The 16,707-nt window shown below is 38.2% G+C and overlaps 1 protein-coding gene across 1 annotated transcript in view; it reads right to left on the bottom strand.

Annotated features, from left to right (window-relative positions):
• LOC140302486 (CUB and sushi domain-containing protein 1-like) overlaps positions 1–16,707 on the bottom strand; it is a 275,604-nt gene that overhangs the window by 82,207 nt on the left and 176,690 nt on the right. The window contains exons 26-31 of the mRNA XM_072381305.1: positions 15,750–15,876; positions 15,137–15,348; positions 12,282–12,473; positions 10,397–10,535; positions 6,256–6,443; positions 4,969–5,163 (exon numbers count right to left, since the gene is read on the bottom strand). Of these exons, the coding sequence (XP_072237406.1) occupies positions 4,969–5,163; positions 6,256–6,443; positions 10,397–10,535; positions 12,282–12,473; positions 15,137–15,348; positions 15,750–15,876 (1,053 nt within the window). The remainder of the gene's footprint in view (positions 1–4,968; positions 5,164–6,255; positions 6,444–10,396; positions 10,536–12,281; positions 12,474–15,136; positions 15,349–15,749; positions 15,877–16,707) is intronic.

The following is a 16,707-nucleotide window of genomic DNA, read 5'->3' as shown; positions in this document are numbered from 1 at the left end:
TCAAAAGCCTCCACACACATTCTTTGATCATTCGCACCCTCGCTCTCAAACACACACCAATGAATGCAAAAAATGCGACGCAAGTCGCTCCCTTTCACTCACATATACATGAGCTTTGATCATCCACATACATACAGAACAGATTCATAGTTCTACCTCTCAATGTCGGTGTCTTATTTTCCTGTTTCCCTCATACTCACAAATGAGAGCGCTTAAGGTTGCAGTCAGAGCACAGGAAAGGATTTCTGAAATGTCCCAAACTTTTAAAGTTGTGTTACAGTTTTACCATAAGCGTTTTCGAAAACTATGAACGCAGCAGTTATGGTAACTTCAGTTCCTCGAAGATTCCCATCATTAGTAAACGGACTCATCTACATATTCTCATCATGAAAACTTTGGAAAATGAGAAGACCTTTTGGTCTGTCATTTAATGACACAGTTTTTAAAATAAAGGTAACAAAAACCTAAATATATAATTTATTAATTTGTTTTGAACTTTTATCTAACAGATACAAAGGCAGAATAAATTATTTTCAGACTGAACAACTTCATAATATGTAGAATTAAATAAATACAAAAAGCAAAAAAAAAAAAAAAGAATCTGGAATTTGACACAATCGGCTCAAAAAAAGTAATCAGAGAGACAGGGGTGGCATTGTGTTGTATTACCCTTTCATTGAATTACATTACATTATTTTAATTACTGCAGTTGTGCAACAATGGATGTTTCTATTCCTGCTCAATAAACATTTTAGCTGCTCAACACTCTGTGGACATCTTCATCTGATTCACCTCCTCAAAGCATAATGTGCCAAACAGTTTCTGTAAGAGAGCGATCTGGACTGCAAGCAGGTCAGTGAAGTAGACACATTAGAGTTAATAGGAAACATCTAAAAGGAGTAAAACTAACAACTACAATTCTAAAAATGCACATAAACATCTGATTTAGCTCCTGGCTCTCAGGCCAACACAGAAATTTGAGAGAAAAGAAAAAAGAAAATAACTTTTGATGAGTCAGCTGTTCCCTAACATACAAATTCTGGACTATTCTTCACAAAACCACTCCGAGTCACTCACACCAATAAACTGTGCTCTGACTGGGTCAAAGAAGTCAAATTAGTTAACCTCTATCGAGTTTCAGCTAGTGGACAACTACTCTCACATTTTCCTGAAAGATGCCGTGATAAACTTTGAGACAGTAAAGACGCCCCACCTAAATCATGATGTGCTGTAACCATCCCTAAATAAAGCTACATCAGCCCACAATACATAATCATTCTTCTTATTCTGTTCTCCATCATTTACATTAGTTTGCGCATCTTGTGGACTCCAGGTTTTCTACCACACCATTGTGTCAATGCTGGAAAATGGTCCAGCTAAGGTGCTGGCTGACTCCTATCTCAAATCAGCTTCTGTTGATGTGATTAGCCTAGCGGTACACTTTTTCTAACATACAGTGTCAATGATTAAAGTATTTTTCATATGGACAAAAGCAATTGTCTGATTTACATTGTGAGTTGAAATAAATTATAACTGACTACATTTCTTGACAGGAAAAACCTAATTGCCAAAGGGTTCACTTACTTCATCCTGCCACTGACTGGTAAAGTGTAATTTATTTGTGTGTGCATGCACAAATGTATTTGTGTGTGAATATTGCCTCTAGGCGGCACTCTATAATAGACTCTCAATTTATCTTTGTGCATCTCTCCTCCTTTCTTGCGTGCACACATGAACACACAAACACACACACAACCCTATCAACAGTCACAGAGAATTCCTTCTTTCTTGCACCAGCTCTTAGTTACCATGGAAACCAATAAAAGAGCGGTTTGAGATGGGAGGTGTTTATGTGTGTGTGTGTGAGTGTGTGACACAGAGTGAAAGCAAGAAGGGATGAGAGAGTTAGAGAGAAATGGTGAGAGGAAAATACAGAGTAAATCAGACACAGACAGAGAAGGTGGGAGGAAGGTAAAATAACAGTGGGAGGTAGTAGTTATATAGAAATGGAAAGAGTAAGACAAGAAAGAGAGATGTGTGAAAAGGGATTAAAGAGAGGAAGTGAGGGGATGGAGGGAGTGTAAGTAGAAATGTATTATTTAAAGAGGTCTCACCCTGTCTAATGAGTTTGGTCTAAAAGCCCCAGGAGCTGTCCAAAGATAGACAGACGGACAGACAGAAAGGCCGAGAAACTTCCTTAACTATGTGGTGAGAAAATTCAGTGTGCAAGATGAGTCGGGGGAGTATGAGTGCAAGATTACTGGGTAGGACAGAGTTTAGAAAAGATTTCCCTGCTTCGACTCATAGTGTAGGTGATGGCAATCATGGGAGATCGATCCGTGTGTACGTACATCTCAAAGAAAAGGACAAAAAGGACAAAAAGGAAAAACTTAGAACCGGCTGTGAGCAAACACAGAAAATAACTAATCCACTGACTATCAGGGCTACTGTTTAAATTTGGGTGAATTAATTATCACTAGTTGTGATTATTATCACTACTAGAAGGACTTACCTCCGATTATATTTTGTGTTCCAGCAGAGGTGAAGAAGCCTCTGACTGAACACACTGTTTATTATGTTCATCAACTTCGTTGCAGTATTTTGTCTTTGCACTGTCAGCTCCGGGGGCTCCTGAGCAGTCCCTATCACACTTAAGCCAGCTTAATCAGTTTGTTCGGTTTCTTTCAGTCACGGTAAGATACACGATGCTACTTGAACTCAGGTGAACTTTCTTAGTAGATAATATAGACTTTACAGTGACATGTCCAGAATTGCACCATCTGTGTAACAAACGCTGCAATACTTCTACCTTTGCTTTTGCCACCGTCCTTGGTGTCTGTGTGTATCTGTATCATCTGAAATCAGGGTGGAGAGGCACTGGAGTTCAGTTTATGCTCCCACGGCCATGTCTCAATGAAACAATTAATACTGAATTCACAAAATTCTTTTTGTGTCATCATGAGCAGTCAAAGGTCATCCATTTCATTTTCTTAACAGTCTTACATTCCTGATCAGGATAGAGCAGAGACTTGGTTTAAACTTCCTACCTATTCTTCTGTCTTGCTCCTGCTTGACATTAACAGCATTTTCACACCTTGGGGATTTGCAATCTTTTTTTTTCAAGCTTTAGTTGGCATTTGGAAAGCTGCTTCTGTTTGGAAACAGCTTCTCCGTTGGCATGGTAACTCATTACAACAGATGTTGAAAGTGTCAGAAGTATGAGGAGAATCCACTCAAACAGCGAAGCTTATAAACCAGTGCAAGAAAATGTTCCTGAAAAAAAAATCAATGTTTTGTGGAAAATAAATGCTGAGTTACTGCAGTCTGCTATCACTCTGGTAATACCAAACAAACAAAAAAAAATCTATGACTGGCATAGTAGTTTATACAATTCTCTTGTCTCTGTGTGGACAGTTCAATAATTAATGTATCGTGTGTAAGAATAAAAACGACTGTGAATCAGTTTAACACTTTTCACAATATGGCAAAAGAACAGATTGGAGGTTGTTTCCCCCCCCCCCAAATGAACCAGCCTTTGGTGCTCTTTTGTACAGTTGCTCCTGTTTTGTACAGTTTTATTGTGATTTTGTTTTTCACACTTATTTGATGGTGACTTTTATACAGTGTAATTTCTGTTCTTATCCCTTTTATTGACGTTACAATGAAAACAACAAAGGAGATTACAGCAGACACTTGAGAATGGAGAGTAAAGGGAAGAGAGCTTTGTCCAAACTACAAGGGCTGATGAGAAGAGGCCATATAAGTCCTATTTTGTTCTTAAAATCCAAGTGAGTAATCAAGAGGACTTTGGTGAGTGAACTTCTTTGTTCTATGGCTACACAACAAATTGTGTCACCCTGGTTTTGGCACTTTGAAGGTGCAGTCCTGCTGGTTACCTATTGCACTATGACGTCTTTGAGGATGTCGGCACAACATGATGCCAAAGAATCCTCACATAATATCCTGAATCCTATCTTCTTTTTAATCTATTTATTTAATTCTAGTGTAATGTTAAAAGATTAAAAGTTTTTCTTATATGAGTAACAGTTGGACAAACTAATTCCCTTTGATGATTAATGCAATCCTACACATTTGAAATTTAGCTTCCATTGAATTCATCCTTTCTTGTTGAGTACCACTGAAAAACAGATCATAGCAGCTTCAAACAAAAGCTGCACAAAGAACTACGTCGGGGAACTTTCCAAATCTGAGGTTAGTTAGTACTCCCTGTTAACTGTAACACATTGAAATGTCATGAGTGGCAGTATTATCTGGAATGAAAAGAGAAGATGAGATAAAAATTACTTGACAAGCTCTTTCTCTTGCTGTCCAGTTTTTAAAAAATGCTAAAATGATGGTCTGAGTGCAATTATCCCATCTTTATTCTCTCCCATTCCCATCCAGTAATACCTTCTCTGCCTCTTAGACGTTATTAAATACAGATTAGATTTCAAAGGAGCATTTTCAAGGTGTTGGAAGGCATGAATAACGAATTAGTTATAAGTATGCATTGTCCGTCTCTGTGTGTGTGTGTCTGTGTGCATATGTTTTTGTGTACCTGTGCATTTTAAAATGTTGTCTTTTGGTCATCTACCTCACTGTGAGACTTACCTCAAGCTTATAACCACATGCCACTAAGTCAGATCTCTACTACCTTAAACATTATACACACACACATAACAAGGTTCCTATCTTGAATCACATGACATGTAAATTGTAAAGGATACAACTCAAGCATGTATGGAACATTATTTATGCCTGACAGTTACACTTTGCAGTAGCTCCATGTGTAAGGACGAATGCCAAAAAAACCACCAAAAGCCAGCGAAAGTGTGTCTTTTGACTTATCTGGGTGAACATATTTTTATTTGGATATAAAAAAAAACGTGTATTTCATCTTCTTTTTTCTTGTTTCCTCTATTTATTAATAGAGGAAAACATGAGTCAATTAATTTGTTTCTCTCCTACCTTTACATGATGGCAACGTCTTGTCCCACACTGGCTTTCCATCGTGCCCCATGACACAAGTGATGGTATCATCCCCCACTATTGTATAACCGGGGTGACAGCTGTAGGAGACCTGTGATCCCAGTTTGTAGTCATACCCTGTTCGACTGGCATTCATTACGTTGCCTGGGTCAAAGCAGGCCTCTCTTGGTTTTTCTGTGTACAAGAGAGAGTGTTTGTGTTACTACACAAAGGCAAAGTCAAACTACTTGAACAGCACTTTTTTTTTTCATTATTTAAACATTCAATTGTTCTATTATATTTAATATAAGTGTCAGATGCTGCCCCACAGCTTCCCAGGTGATTTAGAAAAGGTGCTGTTATAATTTTGCACAGTGGTATTGGTCAATGGAATCATCAAAAAAGAAAAGGTACGGAAAAGAGAGATTAAGTCAGCCATAATCAAAAACCACCCTTTATTTTTTGCTTTCTGTAATCACCCCAAGAGAATGTGATGGAGAAAAACAGGCAGGGAGAGGTGGAAGGCAAGTATTGAAACAGGGAAATTATTAAGGCTGTTTTTTTTTAATTAGAGAGATGTCAGATGTGAGGTAAAGAATAACTACAAGAGTACAGAGGTGCGAGATGTGAAGACGCAGATATGAAAAGGCAGCTCCAGCCACCAGTGAGCAAAACAACTGGGTTCAAAATGAACTAGAGCTGTTAAATCATGTGTCACAATCTGCAGAGGTAAACAACTGATGTTCAGACATGGATGCCCTTTCAGCTGAAATGGAGCAAAATTAATAGGAGTAGACAGATTAAAATCTTAGCTGTCTGCTCCCTGGCAACCATGTATTGACATTTTAGTCATTAAATTTAAAAAGCGCATAATTTATTCACAATGGCTGTTTTGTATCATTGTGTACTGAAACTTGCTAATATTCATGAAGTACATTTTATTTTCTAAAAAACATAGAAAAGCATTCATTTGTCCAGACAAATCGCTGCCAGTGCTATCTGCATCGACTACAACTAAAACAAGTAATTTACTACTTACTGCCATCCGACATCTACTAATGCAGCAACCATAGAGCTACTCCTGCCATTATACTCTACTATACACTGTAACTACTGATGATTTGTAGTACTAATGCAGGATGTTTAGAACCACCAGCACAAATACTACCTCTACAACCATACATTTTTTACTACTGTAGTTCATTCTGGCCAATATATATCAGTGAAGAACTTTCTAATCATAGCTTTGTTATTGTTGTGAAATATGCAAAGACATGCTTTAATTACCTCTATAGTCAATGGCGAATCCAGACATGCCCAGCGAGGCGTCAGATCGGAAAGCCAGGAAAAGTCTGTTGCTACTACTTTCTATCCGTTCTGGAGCCTGGTTGCCTTGAAGACTTGCTAGAAGTGGCCCATTGGAGTCTTCGCCCTCGTAGATGTGCAGGAAGTCGTAACTTGGCTCCATATTGAAACTGCGATGAAAACAGAAATTTTTTAAAAATCATCAAGCAATTTATTAGGACTGATCGTGTAGGTTATTAATACTTTTGTATGTGTATACCACGTCTCAGTGTATTTTCCTTTGATACAATGTTTTCTGTGAGTATCTATAAAAAGTATTTATTGTATTTAAACAAATTTAAATTGGTTATGTCGGTTCCTTTGTCTTTTTCTTAACTTGATTATCTGTACATCCAAAAATTTAGGAGAAAAAAAATAGAAAATGAAAATGCCTCAGCTTATGTTCACATCAAATAGCTCTAGTTATGCCCAATTATGAGTTTTTTAATTCAGTGTTTTGGGGCTATATGAATAAATGAACCTTCTTCTATGATACAAAAGAGAAAAGCACAAGACACAAAAACACAGAAAAACACAGATCGTTGTATCACATTCTGAAATGTTCATTTTTAACCCATCTAAAAAAAGGCCCAGTGCGCTCCGAACAGTCTGCTGCTCATCATTTTTCTTGTTGGTGTGCCAGTCCTGCAACAAGCAAGGTTTGATGCAAACGTGTTTCATGGTGATTTCATTAAGCAAATGAAGAAAAGCAAGAATTTACAAAAAGACGTTTTGCATATTTTAAGAGCACTGTCATCTAAAGAGCGGAATAACTCCCCTTAGCGTGGAGGTTTATTGGGCTGAATAATTCTGCTGCCCTTCTAGATGCACAATAATCTCTATAATACCCCAAAGATAAGACGGAAACCCTAAAAGCAAATGACTTCCAATGACTTCTTAAAATGAACATTGTGTTACTGAAGAAGGCAATCCATCAAGCAGTTTGATCTTTATATTCTCAACGTGTGTAAGCTTGTGTGTATGTGTAAGACTTACCCAAATGTGTGCTCATAATGTTTAACACCTGTCTGATAAAATTATGCAGCTCAGTGGATGATTGGAAGCCACAGAACTTAACCAAATGCATGTGAGTGCTTTCATGCCAGAGCTAAAAAAAAACGATAAAAAGGAAGACAGAACAATGGAGACGAATTGTGTATAAACTGGTGGACACGTATTCTGTAGGATGGAATTGCTGTAGTGGAACCTATGGATTTTTACACTTAATATGCAGAAAGCTGAGCCTTTACGCCACAAGCAGGGATGCACAGCAAAGTCTGTGCTTGAAGTTCTACAGAAGCCAGTGATAGTTTCTGATGGTGATGCCTCATACAAAAACAAAATTCCTATAAATATGCAATTCAGTATTTCTTTTTTTCTTCTTCTTCACTTTAAGACATCAATAAACAAACAAAAAATAGGTGTTTACTTTGACTCGTGGTGATATTTGAAAAGGGATGGGACTTGTTTAAATATGTAATCGTGTCCAAAGTTAAAACATGAGCAAAGGATGTTTAAGTTTAAGCCCTGCGTTTATATCTGGTGCAGAATGGGCTTAACTGCACCTAAGCCCCCCTTGCACTGACAAAGCATTAAATGATCCATGTTAATACCTTGTGTATTAGTTATACACTCTGGGTCTGAATACTAAAGCTGCTAAATGTCATAAAAGGAACATAAAGATCTCACAGTGAAGAAATGGGACAGCACCTTAATCTATCAGGTGCAAGAACAGTAAAACAACAGTGTATTAAAACTTGAGACCTGGTTTTAATAAAGAGTTGTTAAACACAGTTTCTAAGCAAAAAAACAACAAAAAACAAACACGTTTTAAAAATTCCAAGACTGCAATACAAGTAAGGAAATGCGTCTTTATAGAACATTTCAGCGGTTGTTTTTTGAAACAGGCAACACCTTTAGACATCGTTATATTCAATCCGACATCACGAGTCAGACGTGGAGGTTCAGATAATGCTATTACAAACTGAGTTCTCACTTCACACGACAAACAAGATGCGATTTTACTTTGCCAGGCACAAACACATCGTGCCGTGTTCTGATGGAGAGTCACTGGTAACTGGGTCATACAGAAGCCAGCTTCAGCCTTGTTCATTAAACACATTTACAAAGAATAAGGGAAATAATGACAAAGAAATACCAAACAACTCTATAAAAGCAATAAAAGTACAACTACAATTTCAGTTCTTAAATTCCAATTTTTGTCCAGCTGGAAAACTCAAATGTTTTTTTTTTCCTTCTTTTAGTTATATGCAGAAAGTCCTCCCTGTGTTTATCCCTTTTGCTATACATTTGAAGATCGAGGGCTCAGTTTTGCTAACTGCAGAATGTGCCTTTTAAATATTCACCACTGGACCACCACTGCTTTATGCTGAATTAAGTCCCGTCCTCTCGGCCCTTCTTTCATGGCTGGTTTCGGAGTTTGAAGGGACATTCTAATGTTAGTTGCTGCAGGCATATCAAAACTTGTGTCATATTAGAACACTCAGGCAGAAACTGACATCAACCTACCTCTCAACAGGGACTTGGGTTCTGTTCAAACACAAACAAAAAATGTTGTACCTACTCTTTCCGTAAAGCAAATGTCTTTCTTTTCCCTCAGTTTTGTTTAGTGAAATGTTCTGTTTTATGTCTTCTTGCTATTTTCTGAAACGTAGGGCTTTTTGGAAACTTTGTGCTTTGTTAAATGTCATTTTGTTTTATCTTGTGCTTTTGCTTTTGTTATTGTGTTCTGTCTGATATTTTGTGGTGCACCTGAAGGCCACAGAACAAAAAGATAAACCCAATACAAATCATTACACGGCTGTAGTTAATTATGTTAGAAGCAGATTTCACTGGAGCATTTAAGGCGGATGCAAATGCCTATTCCAAGTTTTTTCCCCAAACAAACTGGGTTATTAGTTACCTTAAAGGAATACTCTGGTTCTTTTGAAAGTGGGCTTGTACTTAAGAGCAGTCAGTATCTATCTAGTTGATTTTGCAGTAAACTGCAGTAAGAGTGATCTTAGTTTGGAGAGGAGGAAGGTTTCCTGAGGGGCATCAGACAGTTGTTTACTTTTTCAATACACTTTCTGAACCACAACACGATCCGGTGTGTTGCCAGATAATCCAGGTTGCAACACCATGTCACAACATGGACTGCAATTCACAGACCTCCTCCAGAAATCTGTCTGATGCTAACCCACTACAAAAATCTAGAAAATAGCTCACGTTAAATTTTTTAGGTTTGAGTGGGGTTTTTTTGTAGATGGCAAAAAGTTTCTCCTCTGTTGGTCCTTTTCTGAGTGGCTTTTAGCTTTAGCTCATCCATCAGGAAACCATCTGACTATTCAGACAGAGAGTACTTTGACTGCTGTCTGCTGCAGTAAAGCCACTAAGCACATGACGGTAAAAAAGAAACTGTGTTAGTTCAGCCAACACTACTAATGTCACAGCTGAGCTCAACTGTGCACATAACTGTACTGACTTTCTTAAATCTGAATGCAAAGAAAAACAAACAAAAAGCCATGGAGGATGATGATGTTTCACCTCATGCCAGTCAAAAAACTAATTTCAAAAGGCCTTCGATAACCATCTGCCCTCTGAGCTCAGTTTCCCAGGAAATTCTTCTCCGAGTATTTGGACAAACTCATTAAAGACTGATAACTTCAGATAAATCACGGCTCTTCCCCGATGTGTTTACTGCAGCAGTAAGGCTGCAGTAAACACAACGAGTGAAGAAGAAAAAAACATCAAATTGCAGCTTTTCTTTCAAACAGCACACTTTAATTTGATGTGGTTTTACTTTGCCAGCGAAACAGGGCTAAACAGGTACATTTTGGATTAAATCATACCTGGTTTTTGCTTTGACTTCCATGTACACATTCCTTAAATATTCCAACATACCTGGGCTGCCAGGTATGTTGGAATATGAAAAGATATATGAGGAAAGCACCGTGTCACAGGGGGGAACTTAACAGTGACCTCCATTCGTCCGCTAAAGCTTATAAACATGCATGTCAGGAAAGAAGGAAGTGGTCAACTCTTTGCAGCTACAGCACAATGTTGCAAATTTAGCCGGCACTACCTTTTGAAGATGAGAGCGATGACAAAGTCAGGGTTGACTCTGATTCTCCAGTCGCACTCTTTCCCGGGAGGGTATGGCTGGGGGTAGTTAGGAGACAGAATCACACCAGAGGAACCGCTGACGTTACCCCCACAGGTCGCTGGAATTAAATTGAAAATGAGAGGAAGAGAGAGGCAAATATGATAACAAAGTATCAGGTTTGAAAGATAACGACTTCTGATTGACCACTTATAGAACTCCCACTGGTCAGCAGAGTGGAAAAAAGTTATTTAGTGATAGAAAATATGGCAGAGGTTGGTTAAAGGAGAGAAAATCTCCCCTTGCAGACAGATATGTTCTCAACAGGTTGCTGTCAGTGGTGAAAGCTAAAAAGAGATAGAAAGCTGGTAATATTTAGTTACAAAGTATGGAGCTGGGAGTAGTTTGAAGAAAAAAAATGACCCTCGAGCAGTCCTGTTTGCCCACATAGAGATACTGGCAAGAGAGACAGAAAGATGCATTCAAGCAGCAATTTGGTGGTGTGAAGGAGGAGTTCGAAACATGCAGAGGTGTCTTGGGGGTGGCAGGGGTGTGTGAACGGATTATCTTCAGTGAAATAGAGGTAAACAAAGGCATTAACAGTTGCAAATCACTCACAGACAGACACAAAACACACTGGTTTAGACTGCTATGTATAGTGCTGTGTAATGTGTTTAATCTTTTGAGCTTTTGAGCCCTGAAATTCACCTCCTGAGGTAAAAGTTTAGGGAGGGGAAACAGGGTAGGAAGCATAATGGAGGCAGATCTAAGCAGTACATTTTATCTGCAGTCGAACAAAAGGCGAGGTCATTGGCACAGGGTCAAAGGCACTATCAGAAACAAGAATTAATGTGTTTCACAGGCATGGTTACAAGGAAAACTCTACAATGGACTTGTAGGATCTCTATTTAGTGCTGGGTGATAAATAAAAGGAGGGAGTAACAGAAAAGGAAGCTGTGGCGTCTAACATGTAACAAAAAGGCTAGACAATAAGTCTTTGGCCCTTTGCTGCATGCTGGCAGTTGGACAATTATTTTTGTAAATTTTATTCACATGCACCTTGAGCTATGGATGACCATGAATAAATTAAAATGCAAAAAAAAAAAAAATCAGATTTTCAACCATGAACACTGAACTGGATGTTTTTCAGGGAAAATAAATAATTTCTCCATTTCAATACAAGAAAAAAAGACCAAAAAAGACATTTAAAAAAAGACAAAAATGTAGTTGCTACAGCAGCAAAATGCTGTGTTAAAAGAGTGGGAAGAAGAATCTATGACTAACACATATAGGACTGTCGATTACATGTGAGGAAACTGTTGCAGGTCTTCAAGTCTCTTCCTTTCTTTACAAAGGGAGCCAATAACAACCAGTGGAGTGAAATAAAGGAAGGACAGGAGAGCTTAAAAAAAATGCAGCAGAAGCATGTGTATAAACTGGCGGGAGATGCAGGAGCTCACTGGGTTACAGAATAACAGCCAGTCGGCCAGATGGTAGTGGTAATGGAGAAGGAAAAAAGCAGACAATTTCAGGATTTTCAATACATATTATACAGAGACCCAATCACAGCTAACTCCATCAGTCTGTGATGGTACAATAGTTTTTTTACCACCCCTTTTCTTCATGAACACCTGCCCCACTATTTCATTCTATTGGGAATAGTATAATTCATCTTTCCGAGATGGAGTCCGTTATCATGGGATAAATTCACTTGAGCAAACAGTAAACAGTGAACAGCATTTAAGCATCCTAAAATCTAGAGCCTCATTCATATAATCTTTCCTATTTTTTTTTAGGACTACACCCTCTAAGTCTACAGTCATCATTAATTCAACATCTCACAGTCCACAGATTACTGTACACCTACCCATACATGTTGGAGGGTCGGGCTGCCAATAGAATCTGTTATCCAGCCGCACACAAGTAATGGTATCTTGGCCTTGCAGCTGATAACCTGGGTCACACTGGAACGTCATGCTGTCACCTGGCTCTTTACTGTCACCGTACCGAGAACCATTCACAGGGATACCAGGGTCATTGCAGGTTGTCGCAGTTGTGGCTGGACGGTGAAAAAGAGAGACAAACAAATATTGACATACTCTCGGTTTAGAGAAAGAAGAGCACTGTCATCAGTAATGGCTTTGCAGAAGCTGTAGATTAAATAAACACATATTTACGGTAGTGAAAGTCACTTTAGTGTACATCACAGGGTAAATCATAATTAGGCTTAAAGTCATTATACTGACAATGAATGACAAAATTATTTTCTTCCTAATTACACTAACTCAACCTGAACGGTTAGCAATACTGTGGTTGTTCCCTCCAGGTGTATTAAAAAAATTACTTAATTTTGTCTTTTTGCATTTATATTGTCAGCTCTCTATTTGAATTTAGCAATGTGCCTGGATGGGATAACTACATTTTTCCAACAGTACTGCTACAGCTCATATATATTCTGCTGTAAGTTACTTCTTTTAATTGTCTCTCAACTTTTTTTACACAAATACAAAAATATGAAATTAGAAAGGCACATGCCTAAAATGGGTCTTACAGTTGAAAGTGTGTATATATATATATATATCAGAGTGAAAACCAAGCAATGAGGTTGAGCAAACTGCCAATGAACTTGCTAGACAGGATTTTTCCAAAGCATAGATCCAGGGAAGTATACAAGAAAATGTATGAGGCATTTCAAAAGCCAAAATGGTAAGCAGCCTTTACCATTCTTCAATGAGAAGAAGTTTGGAACTACCAACATAATTTCTACATCATGTTGCCCAGCCAAACTGAGTAATCGGGTATGAAGGGATTTGGTCAGACATGCAAGCAACTTGCCAACGGTCACAAAGAAGGAGATCTAGAGCTCTTTTGTAGAGATCAGGGAACCTTACAGATGGATAACCAAGCACCAGCACTCCACCAATCAGGATTTTGTGATAGAGTGGCCAGACAGAAGCCATTTGCTTGGTATTTACAAGACTGACCAATTCCAAATGAGGGACAAATCAGGCACTGAGCATTACTTCAATGATAGTTACAAAAATCCCTAGAGTGGCAGTGTCATTCTGAGGAGCTGTTGTTCCATGCCTAGACACGGGTCAGAATGGAGTGAAAAATAGATACAGAAAAACTTAGAGGAACCCTGATAGGATTTCTTTCGTGACTGATCAGGATCTCAGGTTGGAATAAAGTTTAAATTTCATGAGCTTTTGTCACCCTGCATGTTCAAGACCTGGCTGATGCACCTTCTTGATTGTAAGGTACAGAGGTTAAATGAGGGGTTGGAAATCAATGCACCTCTGAGTTGGCAGAAGAGGTTGTTACACAACTAAATCAAGATGTCTGTGTTAGGACAGCTGACGGAACACACTGTTGAGCCAGTATGCATGATCAAAGTGGTACAATTGAGGCTTCATTCGGACATCCTTTTCGTGCCAATGCAGCATGACCTCTATGTGAAAAGGGGTAAGAGGATATCGGCCGAAAGCATATGGTCAAGCAACACAGAAGAGTAAACAGCCCTAGTCTGGACCAAGTCTGATAGAGGATCTCTGGAGAGACCTGAAAATATATCTCCACTGATGTTTTGCAATGCTTGAATGTGTCTGCCAAGAAAAATGGGAGAAACTTCAAAATGGAAGGTTTTCCAAGCTCTTGGTCCCAGAGCACCTGTTGCCTCTGAAGCCAAAGTCAAACCAAGCACTAAGCTGAGGTCTGAATACTTTAGTAAATTGGATATTTCAGTCTTTTATTTTTGCTACATTCCTCTACATTCCCACTGGCCATGCAGTGGCACCCAGAGAAACTTTTGTCATGTGTCAACTTCATCTTCTTGAATGTTTTGATTGACTTCACCTGTGAAGGTGAGGATATACTGTGAGGGATGACAGTGGAGGCTTACTGGGTTCAACAACATTTTTATGTATAAATTTGTGGAAGGATTGGAAGTTTGAGTACTGTGTCCCACAGTAAAACATTTATATCATATTAGTTTTAGACTTAGTTCCGTTTTATTCTTTCCTTTCTTCTTTTTCTTAAGGTTTGGTTTAACGTAGACCTTTACACAGAAATAACCATATTTGATACAAAGCTTTTCTGACAGGGAGCACTGAGGGCAAACTTCTGTCATGTGCAAGTTTTGCCACACTTCACCAGACATACCCCCCCGAATTTTCCCAACTTTGCACACAAAGATCAAAAGTATTACACGACTCCCTGTGATGAACAGCAGCAATAGGTTGTATTCAGTGCACTCATTGAAAACAAGTACAATTATTGAATCTCATGTTTATCGTAATATATAAATTCAATCGTAGCAAGCACAACAGTGTGGTATCCAAAATTAATCTCGCTTTCTGGTGTTATGTCATCTGAGATTAAGCATCACCTAGTGTTTTGTTCACAGTTGTGTAATACAACCAAAATTGAGCCACAACTCTCTGGTGGGTCTCCTCTCAGTAGTCCACTTAGTTTTCAGAAATCTTGTTAAATGAAGCATTAAAGTCAGATTAATGATCCATTTGCCAATAATAATGGGTTTTTTATAATAATAAAAAAAAAAACATATGAGTTTTCTAATTAACCAATTTAATTGCTAATGTAGTAATTGGCTTTTCCTTATAAACAGACATGTGGTATAAAGTAGGGCAGCCTCTGAAATTAGTGATTTAGTAGAATCATGTTGTAAGTAAGTAGTTCTGATTAACACATCAAGCTACTCACTAGAAAACTGTATAGAAAATCCTTGCTTGCTGATGAAATAATCAGAATCGAACTGCAGTGTGAGTACGTTGAAAGTCGAGTGAATATCTTCAGGCAAGGCTGGCCCAGACCATTCTTTTAACAGGATTCCACCGTCTGACAGCCCCGATGGACCATCCCAAACTCTCAGAATATCATGGTCGACCTCAGTGTCAAAGACAATAAAATGGAGGCTGGGAAAGCAAACAAACCAAAAAAAAGTATGTTTTTAACAACAGTAATGGCAGTAAATAAATTGATAAATAACGTGAAGCGCAGCTGAGGACTGACACACCGCACCAGCAGACGTACAACTATCAGCAGTTGCCACACTGTGATGACTAATGTGCTGCACTTAAACACAGCAGTAGCTTTCACACTAAGTATGTATCACTTATTATCACTTATTAATGAATATATCATAAGAAAACATTCAGTTTTTTTTTTTTTTTTACTCTTTATGATGCTGCTATTATTACTTATGTCAATCTGATGAGGTTCACAAGATATACATTATGATAAATTCAAATTAATAGTATAGTTCTGTGTTGCTCAATAGTCTAGTTAAGTGTGTACCAAAAGGTCCTCTAGTCACCTGATAGTTTTGCCTGAATCAGCCTCTATCGACCAGGTACAGTGAAGGTTGTTGTCATATGGAGCAGGGTATCCAGGAGACAGAATCCGTCCAGACACGGCTCCAGTTATGTGACCTCCACACTCCGCTAGAAGGACGGGAGAAAAGGGGAAATATGGATTAGAGGCAAGCCCACTGTAGGATTGTAGGATTCTTACAGTTTACCAAACTTGTTACAAACTCTGTAGTAGAAATGATTGGTGATGCAGTAATTCGCACCTTCGCCTTACAGAAAAATCTATTCCTATAAAACCATGACAGTCTATTTTATACATCAGTTTGCACAAGTTGGATGTGTTCGTGTTCATTGCTTTTATCGTCATACTTAAAATTAGAGGTGGTCACAGTCTCGTGGTACCAAAATGTTACTAACGTCTTGAGTTGGACGGGTCTCAAATTCTACTTTATGCTGAGCATCAGCAAGTGAAATAATGTGGGAGGAATGGATCTACCTGTACTCAGTATCAGTTCTGATGATGTAGGACATTAAAACTGTAATTTATATGCAGGTGGTGGGTGTCTTAAAGTGTTTTCCTCATATGAGTTGCTCTTTTTGCCTTTCACATCTTTTTCTTCTTACCTTCTTCTTTTTAAAGGATGATTTGGCTTTTATTATGCAGATTTCAAGGGGTGAATAATTCCAATGAAAGCAATTGAATGGTATTTAATAATTTCTTTACTTATTATTTGTCTGTTAGACAGTTATTATCTACCTCTCCATTGGTTGGTTGGTAATATAATTATGTCAGGAAGAAAACAGAACTTTGTACGGCTTGATAGTCATAAATAATTCTGAGCATTAACAACATTTTCAGGCATTACTGTATTCATTCTTTTTCAATGCGCCTGTTGCTCATTGATGTTCTAATTGGGGATGATTTTACTCATCTCTTTTCGTGAGATTCTCTTAGTCACATTT

Source organism: Leuresthes tenuis, unplaced genomic scaffold, assembly GCF_036924035.1.
Source record: "Leuresthes tenuis unplaced genomic scaffold, fLeuTen1.0.hap1 SCAF_2, whole genome shotgun sequence".
Taxonomy (NCBI): Eukaryota; Metazoa; Chordata; class Actinopteri; order Atheriniformes; family Atherinopsidae; genus Leuresthes; species Leuresthes tenuis.
Note: the sequence above shows the minus strand (reverse complement) of the source record. Positions and strands in the feature narration are given on the sequence as shown.